Raw genomic sequence first — 20,125 nt, 5'->3', positions numbered from 1 at the left:
CCTGTGTCTTACTATTTCTCAGTTCCACATGTAGAGATTTCCAAACAGAATCAGTAATCTCTGCCTTTTAGAGCAACAGCTCCGGTTCAGAGCACTGATTCCTTTGGGAAGCACTGAATTCCTGGGCTAGCTCAGCTTCCTCACCACAAAAGCTCCCTGCAACAATGCCAGGAAGATGAGGATCACTTTTTCATTGAGGCATCAGAGCCACCACCTCATCACCACTGGACTTTTCCTGCAAGCAAATTCAAGGACAGCTCACAGAGCTCAGAGTCACCTGCCTGCACAGGACCTGTTCCTGCCCAGCAGTGGCTGGTAGCTCAGGGATTTCGTGGAAGTTGTTCCAGCTTTTCCAGACACAAGGGAAGCAGCAGCACTCCCAGGCAGAATGCTTTTTCCTTCAAACCAAAGGATCAGCTGGCCATCAGAATGCCACAGACAGCATTCTTTTCCTTAAAAATTTGGAAATCAATTTCAACACAGCCACTTTGTAGCTAAAACTATCAGAATTGATCCCAGACTGGTGAGTCAGCTCTTGCATAAAGAAGGTAATTTAACCAACTTCAAGCCAAGGACAAAAATACATTTGGATAAAGTTGGAGATACTTGTTTCCAAAGTAATTACTGAAGGAGGCAATAACACAAAATCCTGACAGCAGTTCAGCTCTCCATTCCTACCTCAACAAGTCCAATACCTGCAGCAGGAGCATACACACAGACCACTAACCAGTAAAGCCCAATACAGAGTCTCTAGATATAAAAATAACAGAAAATTTCACAGGTTTTCCACAACGATCTCCCTCCAGATAAACTGGCTGCAAGTCGCAGAGGACACTGAGGACACTGGCACTTAGCTATCAATTTTATATTTTAAGTGCATAATACAGTAGTTAGTGCTTTTCAAGTCAATGGGAGGCCCAGAGCAACAGAAGGATACAGCACTGCTGGGAAGTTAAGGAAGTTCAGGCAGCCTGCTGCCTTCCCTGGAAAGGTTGTACAGCAGCAACTCAACCAGCTCCCAGGCTCTGCAGCACTGGCAGGCAACACTGGAAGTCCATGGCTGATTCCTGCTCACACCATCCCAGTGCAGTGACACAGCACCTGGCCAGTTTTCCCAAAACTGCCTCTGAACATGTGTGGAACAGCCACAAGCCAAGCTTCATCCCCTTAGCTTCATGCTCCAGCTCGCTATGACTGTTTCTTATGCCATTCCCCTCTCTGTGTGCTCCAGCAGCTCCAGGACTCAAGAGCCAGCTGTCGGTAACACCCCCTTGAGCAGCCCACTGAGATCAGCTTTGACTTCTCTGGGGGAAATCCCCGATGGCCAGAAGCAGCCACTGGTTTTGTTATCATCCCTACACCACACAACTGCTTTTCAGCTACACTCAGGGATTAAGCCAAGATTCCCTGTCAGAAATACTGCACAGGAATCTGGGATTAAGATGATGTGCATTGCATCAGATGAGCCCGCAAGAGAATGCGCACAGGGAAAAAAGAGCTTTTAGAGATGGAAACGTGAGCCAGCTGCTGGAGCACATTACATGCTCCAGTAACTCTTCCTGCTATTTCCCTTCTTTCTGGTCCCTCTGCATGTGAGTTACACTAGATGTTCTCCTTGCACAAACTGGACTCATTTGGACAAGACCAGTCTGCACAGGCAGAGGGCAGGTATTAGATGTCTACCACAAAAGCAAAAAGCTTTAAGGTATTTCACTCACATTTGAGTATTTCCTTCATCCAACTGACTTCCAGATGTCTTCCTTCCTCACCGACATGCACACATGGGAACATGGCACAGCTCTGTTGGTAGGTGACATGTAGGACAGCAGCTGTGTGAAGGGAATAACCTTCCCCAGCAATTCCAAGGAATCAACATCTTGAATCACAATGTTACAGTAATTTCTACCTGGGAAGCAACACACAACCCCATGCCTTGTTGTGCCTGATACAATCACTCTAAGTGAACCTGAATTTTATTATTTTTTTGAGGAGCAATGAAGGGAAAGGGTGAACTGGAGCTGAAGTAACACAACAGATGACACAACAATCTGCCTTTTAAACCTCAGCTTTACCCCAGACTGGTGACTGCACCATTTCAGGGCACTAAAGCAATTCTGCTGAGATGCAGATGACTGTCTCAGTACAATGATAGCAATATAATGCAAAAATTCCCAGTCCAAGTATCTGTTGCAGCCAATCTACTTCCCAAGAAATCCCTAGTGCCCTGAATGTTACGTTAGCTTACATCTAGAAACCAGTCCAGATGAGCCATTTTTGTTACTAGAGTATTTGCAAAGTACACTTAGTCACTGATTTCTTCGACAGTCTGTCATGACAAGAGTAAGAAGCACAGCAACGGGCTCATCACAGGCTGACAACAGCATCCCAATGGGAACACATCTGCCTCCAGAGGGCTATGACTCCTGGCTAGGAAAAGGATGGGGAAATGATTATAGCTAAAGAATATAGGTCCAGAAGATTTGGAAAACCAGGCTGCTGCAATCACCAAAGCTCCCTGGCCATTAGGCTGGCAGCACACAACCCTTCTGCATCTTCCCCAGGCAGCTTCTCCTCTCTTGCACACTCAGTACAACCGGAGTGAAGCCCCAGGATGCTCCAAAGCCAGTTGTAATAGGTACAGAAATAGCAGCATTTCACTGAAATCTGTTTGTCAGCAGAGGAGAAGATGCAAAAACACAGTCTGGGAACTCACCAAGCCTGCACTTTCCTACAGGAATGCAGACAGCCACAACCATCCTCGTACTGGCTCATCAACTATTTTTAGCACCAGAAGGGGAGGCAGCCATCAGTGAAGGGCCTGTTCCCTTTGATCCAGTGGATCTGTGCACTGTCTCTGTCCCAGAGATCCTTTGCTACCAAAACCACAAACCAGGTAAAGAACTTTAGGTTGTTCCTGCTCCTGAGTACAAGGCATCTCTCAGCAGTTACACGACAGGTTGGAAGAGGGCCACACAGCCCATTAAATTCCATTCACTTCCTCTCCCCTCTGCACCACGCAGCCAGGCTCTATTAGTCTTCTGAGAGCAACTGTAGTTAAAGTGAAGGATGCCAGGAGGCCCTGGGCACTCAGCACACAGAGTCACCAGCTCCAAGCTGCAGGCCAGCAGCAGAGAAATCCCAGCATCCATGTCATTGCACGCAGCTTTATTTATCTCCAAGGGTTTACAAGTTAAACACAAGCTCCTTCTCAGAGACACTTCCCAACTGGTTCTGCATTACCACCTGAGCTGAGAAGCAGACTAAACTCAGCTGGCAGCACAATGAGCTTGGTTTCTCTGTCATTCATTTCTCCCTTGGGAAGCTGCAGGAACTTTGCCCCACAATCAAAGGTGTGCCCTAAGGCCAGCAAAAGGCATTGATATCACCAGGACCAGAACTGCCGTGGGGGTGAGCAGCCCCACAGAGGGATCAACACGCTGCAGGCAGAACCACCAAAGGAACACAATCCCCCACTCACAGAACAGACACCCGTGGGGCCTGGAGCCAGTGCTGCTCCGGGACACCCAGCCTTCCCCCTGCAGATGAACAGAGAGAGCAGAGAAGCACCTCAGGAGGTGACAGCTGCAGGGCACCTGTCTGCTGACACAGTGCTTCCAGCTCTTCCACCTGCCCCGCAGGAGGGTGGCAGCGATCCCATGATTTTGGCTTAAGTGACTAAGCGGGATCGTTTTGTCCTTCCCACCAGCTTTTTGTTCCAACAACACAAAGCATTCCCTGCATGCTCCCCAGAAAACTGGAAAAGAGGGTGAAAAGAAGATCACAAACCACTCTCCGTTCACCTCATTTCTCCCTGCAAACCCTCTGCTCCTGGTTCTACCTTTCACAGATGGTGTAAAGGCCATGCCCAGCTGATGATGCAGCCTTAACAAGCCACCACAGTCCCAAAACTCCAATTTTGATATGAAACAGCTCTTTTCAAGCAGCCAAATGCTGTATTTTATAATACCTTTGTGATCTGCACAACTCAAATACGTACGCCACGTTACACTACATTTGCATCCCTCAGCAGAAGGAATCTGAACTGCTGTGATTCTTTCATAGGGATGCAGTACAGCCTGGCAGCCTCACAGATTCAGCTGAATCCATCCATCTGGAAAGCAGCAGCTTGGAACAACATGGCTCTTACCGTTTCCTAGTTTATATCCCACATCCCAGAGTCATTAAAGGCCATTTTTTCACCCTGCTCATCAAGGAATAGAAGATTTCTGAGGACCACAGGGCAGGAAACCATGGAGCTGGGAGGACAGCCTTTCCAGGACTCACCAGGAGCTGCCTGGGCCATATCTACCCTGGTTCTGCATGCCCCAGAGGTGCAGGGACGATCCGTAAGCGCTGCCATCCCTTGCAGGCAGCAGCACGAGGGTAGAACCGCGGGTACAACCGCACCGCAGCTCAGAGCCCACCAGCACCCACTGCCACAGCTCCGCCTGCTCTGCCAGCACAGATCAAACCTTTCCAGCACCACTGCTTCGTTTCCACAATTAGCCACGTACAGAGGTTTCTCCAGCCTCACCTACAGAGACCAATAACAAATGAATCAACATCATGTACCATAACTGCCCATTGCAGTGGCCAAATTTTTGCTACTCAGACCCCTTCCAGTTCAGCACTCCTCCTCCCACCACCGAAGAGAACATACTTTGTTACAGAGACTTTCATATTGGGAAAATATTTTAATATAGTAAACAAGTCAATTTACCTTCCACATATTTTAAATAAGTTTATGCTCATCGTTAAACAAAACTGTTTTTACTTCAATAATGGATTACAGCCTCTAAATTCGTATTGTTCCCAGCTGATCCTGTAAATAGCGAGGAATTTTGGACACCGATATCCTTGTATAGGTAACAGACTGGCATAAACAGCGCAGGAATTCAATGCGGGTTCAAAGGGAGAGAAGCTAGCCCTGGTGAGGAAGAAAACGAAGCCACAAAATTCCCTTTTGAGGAAAAATCGGGGGGAAAAGAAGATACCGCAGTTCCACCGAGTCCAAACGGGGCCGAATCAGTCTCCAGGTCAGTCTCCAGTCAGTCTCCAGTCAGTCTCCACGGGCGCTGCACGGTGCCGCAGGGACGGGCGAGCCATCGGTCTCCATCCTCGGCCGAGCCCCGCGGCCGCATCCCCGGCGGCGCGCGGCCTCCCGCGGCCCGCCCGGCTCAGGGGCTGCCGGCTCCCGGCCCGTTCCCGGCCGCGGGCGAGGGGGACGCGGCCGGCGGGGCGGTGGCGGCGGGGCCGGGGCCGGGGCGCGGCGGCGCGGGCGGAGGCCCCGCCGTGGGTCCGGCGGGCGCGGCGCGGAGCTGCGCGGGGGTGGCAGGCGGCGCCGGGGCCGGGGCTGGAGGAGCCGCCGCTGCCGCGCACCGGCTGCCAGATGAGGCTGTAGTAGACGGCGAGCACGATGGCGGCCAGCGAGACGGAGAGCACGTAGGCCAGCACGGTGGCCAGGCGCACCCACTTCTTGTTGGTCTTGGCCGCCATGCGCGCCTTCTTGTCCCCGGTGTAAGTGGCGGGCTTGCCCCGCTCCGCGCCCGCCTCCTTCTCCTTCATGGGGGCCCGGCCCTTGGCCCGCTGCTCCACCGAGCCCTCCGTGCTGGCTCCGGCCCGGATCGGCCGCCGCCGCCGCTCAGGACATGCCGGTACCGCCCGTGCTGCCACCGGTGCCGCTGCCCGCGCTGCCCCGCCGGGGGCGAGGGGCGGAGCGTAGGGGGCAACCCCGCCCTGAGGGGTGGGAACGACAGGAGGAGAGGAGGGCAGGGGAGGAGAGGAGAGGGGTGGGCAGGAGGAGGAGCCTGGGCCACCTTTAAACCGAGCCCCCTCCCCCGGTACCCGTATCACCGCACCCTTTACCCGCCCCGGAGTGAGGGGTGGGCGCGGAGCGGTGCCTCAGGGACGTGGGCAGCGCTCGCCCAGCCGCAGGGAGGCTTCTGGCACGGCCTCCTGGAACGTGCCCAGCGCTGGAGGAGGTCAGAAGTCTCCTCTCTACTTTGGCTTCCCGACGGAGTTACTTTTTGTGCTCTCCCTGATGCAGGTATGTGCTGCCTGCGCCTCTGTGAGGCTGCAAGGGTGCCCGAGCCAAGCGGCAGTTTTTTAGAGGGAAAGGCTGCCTTAGTTTTGTCCAACTGGGCTCTTCCCAAGTCCGTTATTGATACACTCTAAACCTTCTCTGAAGTTATAGCTTCACCTTACTCCACAGGTGTTAGTTCCCTGCGAAATTGTTCTATTGCCTTGTTCAAAAGGCAACTAAAATGGTGATTTGGGACATAAATTAGTTTTTTTTTCTTTATGGTGCAAGAAAATCACTTTTTGGAATGATGTAGTTGTGCCTTCTGCAATCGTTTTCTCCCTCCCTTCAATCTGAGGTCAGTCAGGTGTAGTGGTTGCAGCAAAAACCTCTTGTAAACCAGGACTTGTAGATCTGGAGGTGCCTACAGCAACTGGAGAACTGCCTGTAACCCAGAGGCTTCCCCAAGAAGACATGTTATGGAATAAATGGAGTAGCTGCAGAATAATTGTAATTCTTGGAAAGTGAATTTATAGCACTTCCTACAAATGGACTTTGTAGTAATTTTTCAATGTGTTTTCCCTCAGTGATGGGTTTGCTCCGGCTCCTCCTCTTTTTTGGTTCAGCAGGTGAAATGATGATGAGTTATTACCTCCCACAAGTCCCTTCCCTATGCTCTTGCTTAATTCCAGTTAAGGGGCAGAGGGTTGACATGTACTGAGAATGCCTCTGGGGCTCAGTGAGGTCTCGACAGTTTTTGCCTGGTGCTTGTTGGGTTGAAGTACTGAGGCCTGAACAACAGGCCTTGAGCCAAAGCTGACCTCTTGCTGAACCTTCCAACCAGATGTTGTATGTATCCACTCATATCAACCAATACCATTAGCAATATGATAGATGTATCTGTTCATTCTCAAAACATGTATTTGTCTTTCCCTATTTAGGAACCGGAGAAGGCTGGATGTGCACGGGAACTGTTGGAACATTCTCAGCGAATGTACGGAGTGTGATGGGCTTGCGATGTTCTGCCTTCAGCCCAACAGCCTCACCTCCTGTTGCATTTATTTCTGACTCACTCATGCTGCAGTGGAGACTTGCCCTTCCTAAAACACACAATTCCATGGTAATATTCAAGAAATTCAGTATTCTTAAGGCTCTCTTCTCCCTGCCAACCCTTTGCTCTCAGGGCTTTGAGTAGGAGCAGGCTTGTGTTCATTAAGTGTGAAGTCTTGGCTTTTGCCAAGGTCAGGTGAAGGCTTTTCATTTTATTGTGGACAAGTAACTGTGTGTGAGCTTCTCTGCAGGCAGCTGTGAGAAGGTCTGTGCCCTCTTTCCTAAAGAGAGCTCCTTGCTAACAACCATCCCTAAAGGAACTGCAGGAATGGTGCTTGCTTTATCCTTGGGGTTTTAGGGTTTTAGCAAAAACACCAAGCTGTGCTCTGAGTGGATTCCTGTGGTACAAAACTGGAGCTCTGGGGTCTTGTAAAGTCGGTGACCATGTTTGACACTAGACACAGCTTGCAAATTATCCCTCTCTAGGAATCTTCCTAAAGAGCATAAAAAAGATGACTTGGAGACAGAGTCAGGGGTACATGATGCTCTCAGGGACTCCTCCAAGGAAGGAGAGCTGCAGAGTCCCTAAACAGCCTTCCTCCCACCACTCCAAAAACTGCTCTGCAGGCTCCTGTTCTTTATAAGCTCCTTTAATTTTGACTTCTCATGTCTGAGGGTCCACTAGAGAGCTTGAATTCTGCTGCTACCTCTTGCAGTGGGATGTTTGTTTTCTCTCCAAGGGCTCACCAAGGATGTAGCTAAATGAACCTGTGTTATTGATTTCCCACAATCACAGTCAGTGAATAGCTTCCCAGTGCTGCAGGATAGGGAAAACTTAATTAAGGGAAGATTGCTGGCCTGAGATAGATTCTCTCCATGCTTCTGAGAGTAGCAGAATACTGGATGGGATGCCTGGGACATCTGTCTGAGCTGTGCAAAGGCCTTTGCAGGGAGGAGGAGAATGCTCTAGGTTGAGGCTGGATATTACAGAAATGAGAGCTTTGGGCTAGCATGTGGAGAAGTGAAGACTATATGGCTGACACCTGTTCAGTTTCATGAACCAAGTAGGCAAACAAAGTTGGGCTGGTGCAGTGGGAAGTAAATGTGGATGAGCTTAAGAGCACAATGGGGCTTTGTCCCCCAGCATCCTGATTTCCTCTGCAGTGTGTTGTACTGGAGGTGAATATAGGCGGGAACAGGCTGCATTCACCTCCAGGTGTGGTACAAGTTGCTTTCCTCTTCTTGTTACTCTGCTACTGAAGTGTACCATGAGATGGGCATATGTTGTTTGTGTGCCACTGCTCCTCATGCTTCCTTTCCTGTTAATGACCTGTCTTGGAAAGTCTTGTTTTTTTTCCCAACAGTCAGGAATGGCTGGTTCAGCCAGCTCTGGGCAGCAGTGACCTGGCACTGCAGGAATGTATGGGATGTTTAAATGTGATCCTGCTTGCAGCCTCACTGTGCTGCTTGGAAACATACTGAAAGCTGTCAGTGCTGTAAACACAACACACTGCCCAGTGAGCAGTTAATTATAGGCCTAACCATGTCTTGGTGGTTGGACAGACAGTTTCTTGGGATTTGGGGTTTTTTTGCACAAGACCTCACTGCTTTTATGGTTTTGTGGCATCTGTGGCCACTTCTCTGTGCCATAGTCCACTGTCCTCTGACTTTTGCAGATCAAGCTGAAGAGTCATGCTGAGAGCTGTCAGGAGTCCTTGGCCTTGTGGTTTCGGTTCAAAATGGGACACAAGATATGTCCCTGTACACACACTCAGCAATTCTGCTCTCCAGGGTGGTAAGAAAATACTATCTTTGTGGTCTTAATGGTATTGTTAATCCTTTCCGGATTGCCAGCGCTCTGAGGGCAGAGCAGCCACAGGAGCAGTAGGATGGGCTGGCATTTGCAGAACTGGGAGTTCACTGCTGATGTGCAGTGTCACAGCTCTTCACTAGAGGACAGCATTACACATGGCAAAGTAATTCTCCTGCAACAATGCTGGGAGAGATTTCTTACAGATTTTCTGTGCCAGGAGTAAGCTGGGGTGGAGGTTACAGTAATTTGCTGGAAGTCAGGAGGGAGGTTTAACGGTGTGGCTTAAATGAGTGTCTGGAAACCTTGTCCCCTAAACCTTGTCTGAAGGGTGATCCTGCCTGCCTTGCTGCTGCATGCACCCTGTTGGGGGGAGGGGGCGGTGTACAGGCTGCTGGATAGGTAGCACAGGGAGAGAAGGAAGAATATTAAATTTAAAAAAGGGAAATGTTTGCATATCAAAACTATTGTAGCAAGTGGTGGGTAGCCTGGCAGGGAAGGTATGGGAGGAAAGCAAGGAGACAGGGATGTGGGACAAGTGTGCACTAGATGATGTGCCTTACAGGAGAGAGAGAATAAAGGATGCTTTGAATAAACAAATACTGCTCAAGTGCTGCTGTTCGTGCCTGCTCTGATGTTGCAGCTCTCTGCAGAGGGCAGGACTGCTGCTCTGTCCTATCAGGGCTCCATCAGCCATCTCTGCATGCAAGGGACAGAGGCTCCTACAGAGCAAGGAGTGTGAAGTGGAAGATAAGGAGGCTGGGTTGGGCAAGAGGAAGGGAGCTGCAGCTTTTGTGACAACCTTTGTGCAAGTGGGGGTTTGGCCCTTGCTGTTGGGCATCATGTGGCCTTGCAGGGCAGCCACCAACTTGGGCACTGATCTTCATGCTGCTTGTGTTTAGTTGAGTCTCAAATATGATTTCATTATTCATTGAATTAAGGTTTTATTCCTTAGGGGAAGCTGACCTTGAGTGACATGTAGAGTTAAGCTGTGGCAGGATTCTTGCTTACTTTGTTCATGAGGCAGAGAAAGCTGATGAATATCCGGGTGTGAGAGAAGGACAGAAGCAGCCTCGCAGTGAGCCCTGGCAGGAAGCACACTTGGTTCACAAAGCTGTGATAACTGACAGTACCAGTCAAGCCATGGGATCCAGTAGCTATGACTGATCTCACCTGCCCTTGGCAGTACCAGGTGGCAAAGCTCATCCCACCTCTCACTGCTTTGCAGCTGTGACCTCCAGGGCCTTCCTGCAGTGCTGTCAGTGTTGCAGAGGCTGGGAGGACTGCAGCACCTCTGAGCAAGATTAATGCTCTCTATTCTCTCCATTGCTGCTCCCTAATTTAAAGGGAAGCAAACCTGAAGCTGCTCTGGCCTTGCAGAAGAGATCAGGTGAGTGTAGAGAACTTTCACTGCACTCTTTATCATCTTCTGTTTCTCTCCTTGGGAGTAACCACTTTTTCTGAGTGTGGGATCCTGGTGACACTGGCTTGGCTGGGCCTGGAATATCCCAGTGACCCTAAGGAAAGAGAGCCAACTGCCTTCTGTTGTATAGCTAATTCCTGTAAGGGCAAGATTGATAAGTGCAGAAAATGCCATGGTAGCTGGAAATGCGGAAGCTCTCTTATTCCCAGGGGTTTTTTTGGCAGCCCCCTTGAAAGACATAGGATGTTGTGTTTGCTCAGGGCTCTCTTTTCCTGCAGCAGGGAGCTCTGATTCCTGCTTTTATTGTTTTACAGTTGGAGCACTTGCTGAAGTTCCACTTTATCTCTCCTGCCTCATGCCAGTAGCACCTGAGAATGCCCTTAGGATTCCTTCAGTGACCATTCCCCCAGCTATCCAGGCTGCTCCGAAGTGCCAGACTCATCACATCAGGGCTGGGAAGAAAGGAAAGAATAAAACATGCAGCTGGCTCCTCTTACAGAGTTGGGGGGGGGGGGGGGGGTTTGTTCTCCACCTTTTCTCTGCTACTTTTGCCAGCAGATTGTCCCTTTTGAGCCATGGCAATCTTGGCTTTGATAGGAGGTGAGGATGACATCCCACCGTGTGCCTGGGAATCCACAGCAATCATAGCACAGTCATTTCCACTTGTAATTAGTTGTGGGGCTCTGCCTCTGACTAAAATTGATCTTGGCCATGTCAGGCCTTTTCATAAGCTGCTCTCTAGGTTAGCCAGTGCCCATGAGCCAGTGGAGCTCCTTTCCTCCTCTGCTGCCCACATGGAATTCCTTTGTTCCAAGGTCAGAAGCAGAGACTTGTTTTGGCCCTGTTTGCCTCTAACCTATTCTGCTTTTGGTCCCTTCCCTGCTGCTTTGTCACTATAATCCCCATCTTGCCCACCTCTCCTGTTCTGTGTCCCATGTATCTGCCACAGAGCCAAGTGAGTGTGTGGAGTAGTGCGGTTCCTGGGACTCTGGGAATGTTTCATTTCATCTGGGGAATTTCCAGCTGCCCTGCTGGTCTGTCTCACTTTGAGGCTGACATTCAGAAGAGCCCATAAGAGAAAGGAAAACTGTTTAAGACTGGACAGTGCAGTGAGTGGCCTCAGAAATGGCATCTGTCCAGAGCAAGGAAGGAGTTTGTTTCCTGGGACATCTGGCCTCTTGCATGAAGGGGGCAGTCTGCTTGTAGCCAGAGCTGAGCTGCTCCGTAACCACAGCTGCTGAAGCAGTTGGAGCATTTCTGGCAATGCCTGTACTTCGTCAAGAGAGCATTTAAGGAAGTTGAGTTGCGGAAGTTCACCGAGCCGGGTGCCTCACCAGCACAGCTCCAAGGAGTGGATCCCTCCTGGAGGGACGGTGGGTGTTTGTGCCCACCAGCACTCAGCCATCGCCAGCCTTCCTCTGGGTGACCTTGGGTGAGGCTCTGCTTGCCTGGAGAGCTGTTGATTTACAATGCAGATTCATCGCTCCTCGCCTGCCTGTCCCTGCCCCTCCTAAATTGGGCTGGGATATAAGAGGTTGTTTGCTCTCCGATGCCAACAGAGGCCATGGCAGAACGCCCTGCCACGTGAGAGGCAGAGATAGAGGAGAGGGGGCTAAGGAGGAGTGAGCTGTGCAGTTGCTCTTGCTTGTGGTAGCTGAGGAGCACATCTGCAGGACCATGTCTGTGCTGAACCCTGTCCTGCAGCCCACGGAGGTGAAGGACTACCTGTGCAAGGGCGACCGCTTCATCAAATGGGATGATGTGAGTACTGGGGTGTTCCTTCCCTGGGCTGTGCCTGCGGTGGCAGGGAGACACTGGTTGGGTCATGGTTTGTGGGGAGGCCGGGAGCCTGTGTTCAGTGTGGTATCCCACCTGACAGCAGAGATCTCTAGATGGGGAGAGGGAACTGGGAAGAACAGGAAAGCTGAGGACTGAAGTTAAGGGGATGTTGCGTGTCTGTGTGTGTGTGTAAGGGGCTGGGGATAGGTTTTCTACATCTCTTATAGTGGAGGATGGAAACAAATGGAGCAAGTGTGCTCTGGGTCTGTGTGTGCAGCCCCTGGTAAAGGACACAAGGTCCAGCCCTCAGGAAGGTGGTCGCTGCTGGGAGTGTCTGTGCGGTGATATGCAAATGCCACATTTGGACTTTCTGGGGGAGCATAAGGGGTAGGGTAGGATCTACTCCAGAGCAAAAAGCACACATTGCACTTTTCAGATAAAGATGAAATCAGGCTCCAAGTTGCTTCCTCTTATGGCCCTGTTGCCTGAGTGGATCGGGGGTGAGCCATGGCCTCCCACGCCTGCCCGGCCCCTGGGTCTGGGAATGACTGAACAGCAAAGGGCCTGTCCTTTAGCAGGGCTGAAGCCTCAGGGTGCTGCAGCAAGCTGCTGCTCTCTCCAGCTCATTGTCCTCTATACCTTCAAAACAGCTGCTTTGCAGTCACTGCCTTTCTGTGTGAGGGGAAGAAAGTGTAGAGCAGCAGCAGTTCATTGGAATGTAAGAGCTCCCCTCCTCACTTTCTAAGGAGGCGAAGGAGTGCTTACCCCAGCACCCACAAACCTGAGCAGGAGGAGAGCAGCTGCCCATCTGTGCTGTCTGGAGATGGACTGTCTGCTGTTGGGCATGGATGTTGATAAAAGGGGGAAAGCCCAGATTATTCGTTATTCACAGGGGTCTGGGGAGATGGTTCATGTGGTGTTGCAAATGAGATGATCAGAAGGAGCCTGCAGCAGCAGTGCAGGAGGGATTAGCACTTTTGTGAGTAGGAAGCTGGAATAGAGTGTTAAGTCCCAAAGGAGCATGTGGGGGAGTGGATCACCTGTGCTCAACATCAGTGGGGTGGTCCAGCAGCACTGAGAATGAGAGCAGTGTACTGTGCAGCTGGCAGGAAGGATGGATGTGAGGAATAGGAGTTGGAATATGGCTGCCGGTTCCCCTGTGAGCAGTACATAAACAGGAGGATGACACCGGGGTACAGTGAAAAGCACAGCCTTCCTCTTTCCTGTGGGCCTACTCCCTGCAGAGTGCACTTAGGGCTTCTCAGAATTTGAAATCTGCTTTTTCAGAATAACAGTAGCCAAACTTGTCTAAAATTGCTGATGACTTTGTGTTCAGTCCTTGGGGGCTATTCTCCCAAGAATTGGAAGCTGTTAAGTACATCACTGGGTATTCCTGGGTTAGGGTCCCCTGAAAACCACCGTGAGTCAGTTGGGCTTCCAAGACCCACCAAGTGTTTATTTCCTGCTGTAGCTGTTGATTAGTGAGCTCAATTCCCATCTGGATCTTTCCTTAAGGTTTATATATTTGTAAACGTTTCTAAGTGGTTGCCTCAACTAAGTAGTTTACACGCTTCATCTCCACCAATACAGAAAGGCTTCTCCATGAGTGGGCTGTTCTGGTCACATTGCTCCATCACATTGGGCTTTCCCAATCCATGGTTAGAATAGGCTGCAGAGGATGATGGTGAGAGCTCCAGATCGCAGGATTGCTGCACTTTAGAATTCATGAGTGTTAAGTTTCTTGTATCTCTTGCAATTGACACGACTGTACTGTTGGTAACAGTTTTGAACTCCCTCCAGGATAAGTGAGGCAAAGGAGTTCAGGAAGATCAGGCTGGCCTCTTAAATCACTGTTCAGCTTGGGACTGAACTAGGGCCTTCCAGCAAAAAAGCAGACCCACACTTTTTGTACAGAGCCCTCACCTTGTCCAGCTTTGGTAAGGTACTGTCTAGAGGAGAGAGCAATGGGTCCCTGACAGGCAGGACTGTTCCGACCTGTCCCATGGAGTTACTTGCAGGACCTTGGGGTAAGGAGCAGCTCTGCAGTGCTTTGGTCAGCATCCAGCAAGCGGGGGCTCCTAAACAGACTGAAGAGGTGAAGTTGTGCTATATGGGTGGTAGCTGAGTTAAAGAGCCACTGGGAACTCTGTCAGAACCCCAGGCAGGGCACAAGACAGTAGCTGACCTCTTGAGCAGGGCAGATGGGTATGGGTATGGCTCTGTGCTGCCTCTGAGTCCTCACAGTAGAGTCAAAACTGTTCCTATCTCTGAAAGATTATGGATTACAGGATTTTAGCCGACAGTGCTTGCTTTTTGCCCCACAGAGTGAGAAGCAACCAGGTTGGCTGCCAGACCATCTTCTGTAGGATTGCCCATTTCCTTCGCTGCCAGGAGCTGCCCCATTGGAGAGGCTGCCTGCACTCCCTGGCAGGCCTGGCCCTGCCTAGGAGTCTGGCTGGCAGCAGCTTCCTTGCAGCCTCAGCTTGCCCTCCAGAAAGCTGCTTTGTTGGGAGATAAGGGTAATCTAGAACATGGCACAATCCTCTGTGGTGGTCCCGTGGGGCCTGTTCTACTCTCCACAGCCATGTGTGCAGGGAGCAGCCAAGAGCTCTGAGAACATGGACATGGTGCTGGGCAGGCTGGCGCTGGCCCTGGCACAGCAGGGGAAGACAAGAGGCAGTAAAAGGACCACACACAATGTGCTGTGCAATGAGCACTTTACTGCAAATATTGTGTATGGAAATGGAGGTCCCTGAAAACATAGATACACTCTAGAGTGAAGTATGAGTTGAGTAAAAAACTGAAGAATCTGAGGCCAACAGACAAGTACAACTTCCAGATTTCATTACTGGTTTCATATTAGCAGTGATGTGTTTCAGCTTCCTGAATTGAATCTGGAGCCTTCCCAGAAATGGCTGTGTGGGGTTCAGGATCAGCCCCAAATGATTTCATCTCATTGCAGCCTCTGGTGTGGGTGTTTGTGTAGCTGCTTCTTTCTATAGTCAGTGTAGAGACTGAGTGTATAGTCTGTGGAGTTTCAGAATGCCCATCTAAAGCAGCATAATGATGCTGCATTGATGTATCCCCTCCTTGAAGCCTTCCTGACCAGGAGCCCAGATAATCTGCACCAACACCTGGATGGGAGATGCCATGGATCAATGCTTTCTCTGCTTGGCCTGGGTTACTCCTGAGCTTGTAGAATGGAGCAGGTCAAAGAATACTTATCAAATGAAAAAATTAATTGAATCTCCAGATACTTCATCTCAGTTCTTTATGTAGAAAACTCCAAGACAGCTCTTCTTGTTAAATGTGCAGGTTAGGTGAGACTCAAGATTCAGCTTCCAGAGCATCACAGGTGTCACTGTGGAGACATCCTAAAATCCTTGGGTTCATTTTCATAAATCCTGGAGGGTGTTCACCTGCTGGGTCTGTATTTGAACTGGGAACCTTGTGTCCCAGGATGTTTTATCCAAGTCACCCAAGGTACCAACATTCTTTTGCCTTTTTTTTCTGTCAGGAAACATCAAATGCTTCTCCTGTGATTCTCCGAGTGGATCCTCGGGGCTTTTACGTGTACTGGACCTATCAGAGCATGGTAAGTGCTGAGGCACACAGGTCAGGCTCCAACCAGCCAGCTGAGGTTTGTGTGAGATGACAACACTGCAAGTGCTCGAGTCCTGCACTTGGGAGCAAACTGCCACACTTATTCCTCTTAGTAGGGACGCCCCACCAAGGAGTGAGAGCTTCTCAGTGGCAGGTTGGTCTTCACAGCACCAGGAAAGTGCAAGAACTGAAGGTGTGAGTGTGGCCTTTCTGTGCCTTTCATGCTTTCACCTTTTTTGACTCCTGCAAAGCTTGTTATGTGTCCTTCAAAGGACTTCATGAAGAACAGTTTTACTGATATCTGATATCAGTAAAAAAACAGTGCTGATATACCTGTCACCCAGCAAGATACAGGATTCTCCTAACCTGTGCAGTGGGGCCATTAACTGACTCATTGGGCTTTTAGACTTTTTAATTAAAAAAGTAGTGACCGTAGTGATGTAGGGCCTACATGGAGTCTGGAGAGCAAGTTGTGCTCAGGGTGATGTTTGCAGGCTGCTGGAGGAGAGGGGGAGATAACACATGGAGGAAAGAGAATTCACTTCCTCACTGATGAGTACATCAAATGATGGAGAGGGAGGTGGAAGGCTGGCCTTACTTCTGCTTTCCAGAGCAGGCTGTGGTTCAGCTCTGCTTCCTCTGCCTGACCTACATGCCATGGCAGTCAGACAGTCCTGCCCAGGCCCTGGCCCGAGACCTGGTGGGTTTGGGTGGGCTCTGCCTTTCCAGAGATTGTGTCCAGTGCCAGCTGGGACCGGGCGCTGCCACAGCCACATCCCCTGAGAACAGTGTCACAATGCTGGGGACTGTCACACCCCTTGATGTCTCTGTCACTCCTGTTCTGCTTTCAAAGTCCACTTGGGCAGTAGAATATCTGCTCTAAGGGTGCCAGCAGGATGAAGTGGAGCACAAAGTGAGGCAAGGGGAGCTGGTGTTGCCGTGGAAAGGGACATACTTCATTGGGATACCTGGGAAAGGGGCTGGTGGAGGGGAGCATAGGTGCCACAAGGGAAGCCAGACTGGAAGGGGTCTCGCATTCCTGGAAAACGCTGTTGGTTAGCAGCTAAAGTAAACTGAACTGCTTTTGTACTAGAGATTCACAAAGGAGTGGGATTAGGAGTAAAATTACTTCCTGCTTAACAATAAAATGGGGATACAGCCAGAAGACGTGGCATCCACATTGTCGTGTAATGTGATCTTGGAAAATAATATTATCTGCTGCAACAAGTATAATTTGTTCTCCAGATCCATGGTGAGAAGAAAAATTAGTAACAGAGGAAGGAAATTCAGGTTGGATATTAAAAGAACAAACAAGACAGCAAGCCAGTAGTGAGGACATGGAGGGGCTGCCTGGGGAAGGCTGTGCAGTGTCCTCTGTGGGAATGGCTTCCCTCCCTGCCTTGTTCCTGCTGGAGAGCTCTTCCATGGGGAAAGACACGAAGCCATGGAGTGCTTTCTTCCTCCTATGATCCTCTTTCTTTTTTTTTTTGTCCTTATCTGTTTGTAGGAAAGAGAAATTCTGGATATCACCAGCATCCGAGACACCCGAGCAGGGCGATTTGCCAAAGTGCCCAAGGTGAGGCCACAGCTTCTTTCTGTCCTGTGTTTCAGTGGGAAGGCAGGGCTGCCTGAGGTTTTGGTGGGCTCAGGCAGCTTGTCCTGGATTTCTGTAGGAAGAAGCTAGAGAGGATCTCATCTCCTTACATCACAGCTATGTAAATACAGAAAACCCATCTTGACTCTTGTCCCTGACCTCCCAGGGGCCCTCTGTGCTCCCAAAAGCAGCACTTCCAGACTATGGTAGATGGGCTCATTGGAAGGAATATGTCAGAAAGCCAGGAGAACCAATTCCCCTTCCAAGTGCCCTGCTGCACTGCTAAGTCCTGCTGGAGACTCTGATGTTCCTGCACTGAGACACTGGAGCTGCTCTTGTGTAAGGATACACAGGGTACCCACAAACCTGGAGTTACAAGGCCACTCCAACAGTGTGTGCTGGGATCTTCCCTTTAAAGGGAAGAAAATGCATTTTCAGAAAAAGTGATTTGTTTCTTTTCCTCCCCATATATTTTTACATTTGCATGTGATCAGGGCTTTGTCCTCAATTTCAGTTATAATTGAAGATTCTTGCAGCCCTTGTTAGGACTTTGCTTCTGGGACTTTGTTTTTAACTTTTCCATGTATGGAAAAGGCAAGCAGAAAACTGCAGTAAAGCACAAAGGTGGAAAAGGGACCAAAGAAGTAAAGCTGATGCATCATGTGGTGCCATAGGTGACTCTCTAAGGCAAAAGGGAAAGGTTTTGCAATATCTCCGGAGCCTCAAGAAGCCTTTTGCATAAGTTGTGTGGCTGTTTTCTCAATCTGCTCTGAAAATGTCTATTCAGAGCTCCCCAAGACCAGTATTTTTCAAAATACCATAAAAGGTGGGTGCTAAAGGCACAGCAGAGCTCAAGAACAGTGCCCATCGTAAAAATCATCTTTCCTTCAGAGAAACTGCCTTTCTCCTTAGAAGCTCACTAGATGGGAACATACTTCAGTTTTCAATGAGCCTAAAACTTTGTCAGCAACTTGTTTTGTGGGAATTGTGCTTTAAAAATGCTGTCAGAGGTTGGATTTTCATTTGAGAGAATAAAATATTTGGCGCTGTTTGAGTTGGTGCTGCCCTCCAGATGGGACACACTAAGAGGCTGACTTAAAGGAGATACTCTTTTCTAGGCTGTTAAACTTTGAGAAATGACCTGTTGACAAAATGAATTGATCTTTGATACAGATAATAAATTGCTGGGGGAAACACTGAGGCCATGGCTGGATGTCCTGGTGGTAACAGAAGGCTGGAGATGTCCTAGATTTTAAGAATTAGTTAAGGAAGACTAATTGGAGAGTACCAAGAGAAGACAGTTTGCCAATGTGCCAAATGTGTTATTTGGCGTAATAAAATCAGGCTGGTTTGTAGGAAGACCTTGAATTGCTGATTGAATGCATGATCTAATGAGTGATACATTTTATACAGATAAAAATCAGGCAATGCATACAGAAAAAATCCCTCATCCTTCTGTAATAATAGGCCCTGAGTTGACTGTTGCTACTCAGAAAACATCGTGGGTGTATGGTAAAATATCAATGTAGTGTTCAGCAGTATTTGCCTCCTAAAAGTAAATTGTATCTTAGAGAGTATAAGGAAATCATTACCAAGTTGTGCTATTGTGTACACCCCAAATTGATCCATATTTATGTGCAATTCTAGTGTACTCTCAAATTTAGTGAGGACTGGAAAAGGTATGGAAGAGCAGCAGGATTAACAAAGGAAAGAAGTGGCTGCTGGGGGCAGAGCATCTGAGTAGGAGGGACTGTGTTCTGGCAGAAGGAGTAAGGTGAATGCGATGTGGAGTGCTGTAATATCAGCAGTTGAATGGAGAAGGGGAGCACGAAGGGCTTACTCAGAGTTTGAAGCAATTACTCAGGGTTTCTTCCAGTGCAGGATCTCCATATAAGGTGGAATTTTCCAGAGGTAGGAGTGGCACAAGCAGGAGGTGCTGCTGCTGCTGTCCCACCTCAGATCACCATGCCATTGGTAATGCTTCCTGCCCAGTCATGGAAATGTGAGTATAAAAAGTCAGTATAAGAAGGAAATGCCCTTAGGGAGTTAGTAAATGTGAGATAATGCCTCTGGGTTAGGAAGCTGCTGAATCCCAGATTGCTGGGAGCTGCAGGAATGTGTCAAAGAAGTGCCAGTGTGTATGCCCTGTTCCAGTGCTTTTCCCTAGGCACCTGGATGGAGCTGTTCTGTTCTAGTTGTTGTAATAGGCCAGGGATGGGATTTTAGAGCCATGGGAGTTGGCTGCAGCCCATTTTTGAAGAACAACGAAGCAAGGGTCAAGCACTGACTGATTTATTAAGTATTCTCAGTGGGCAGAAGTGATGCACTTGATGACAACCTTTGCTGTGAAAATCCCAAGTGCTCTTTGAATTCTGCATTTTACAGAGACTCATTTGAAATAAGTCCCCTTTTTATTTCAGGGAGTTTTCTGGAATTCTGTGATAACATGTAGTAAAATGCACTAGATTGGCTCCTTATCCATCTTTTCCTTGTGGATCCTGGGAGGCCTTATGTGGTTACCGAAGGGGTGTTGAACCAAGATGTGCCATCTGGGTCTGGAAGATTGTTACTTACACATAGCTCTGCTATCCTTGATGCCTCTGGCTTAAAGCCATCAGGGTCATGTTCATTTGGCTGTCCTGAGAGCAGAAGTTCACAAAGGAATGCAGAAAGCAGGGAAAAATTCTTCACATGAACCACCACACCCTCCACATGGGGCAGCTGTGTTTGGGGCGTTGTTACAAAAGGCATTAATATAAAAAACTGGTGTGGTGAAGCAAATAAAAATCTGTTTAGATGTGGAAGAATGAACATGGGTGCTCTTCTGCTCTGTTACAAAATAGTGGC

General features: G+C 49.3%; 2 protein-coding genes across 2 annotated transcripts in view; one reads left to right on the top strand and one right to left on the bottom strand.

The window, feature by feature from the left end:
• Positions 1–5,070: 5,070 nt before the first annotated feature.
• On the bottom strand, positions 5,071–5,704 carry INAFM2 (InaF motif containing 2). The gene is given in 2 exon segments (XM_036385151.2): positions 5,071–5,333; positions 5,335–5,704. Coding segments are annotated over 2 exon segments (387 nt in total). The 5' UTR covers positions 5,566–5,704; the 3' UTR covers positions 5,071–5,177.
• Positions 5,705–11,534: 5,830 nt separating this feature from the next.
• Positions 11,535–20,125, top strand: part of PLCB2 (phospholipase C beta 2) — a 34,699-nt gene continuing 26,108 nt past the window's right edge. Inside the window, exons 1-3 of the mRNA XM_036384901.1 lie at positions 11,535–12,063; positions 15,599–15,676; positions 17,192–17,260. Of these exons, the coding sequence (XP_036240794.1) occupies positions 11,980–12,063; positions 15,599–15,676; positions 17,192–17,260 (231 nt within the window). The 5' untranslated portion in view covers positions 11,535–11,979. The remainder of the gene's footprint in view (positions 12,064–15,598; positions 15,677–17,191; positions 17,261–20,125) is intronic.

This window comes from Molothrus ater, chromosome 6, assembly GCF_012460135.2.
Source record: "Molothrus ater isolate BHLD 08-10-18 breed brown headed cowbird chromosome 6, BPBGC_Mater_1.1, whole genome shotgun sequence".
NCBI classification, from domain to species: domain Eukaryota; kingdom Metazoa; phylum Chordata; class Aves; order Passeriformes; family Icteridae; genus Molothrus; species Molothrus ater.
The sequence above is the reverse complement of the archived record's forward strand: the minus strand, read 5'-3'. Positions and strand labels throughout refer to the sequence as shown.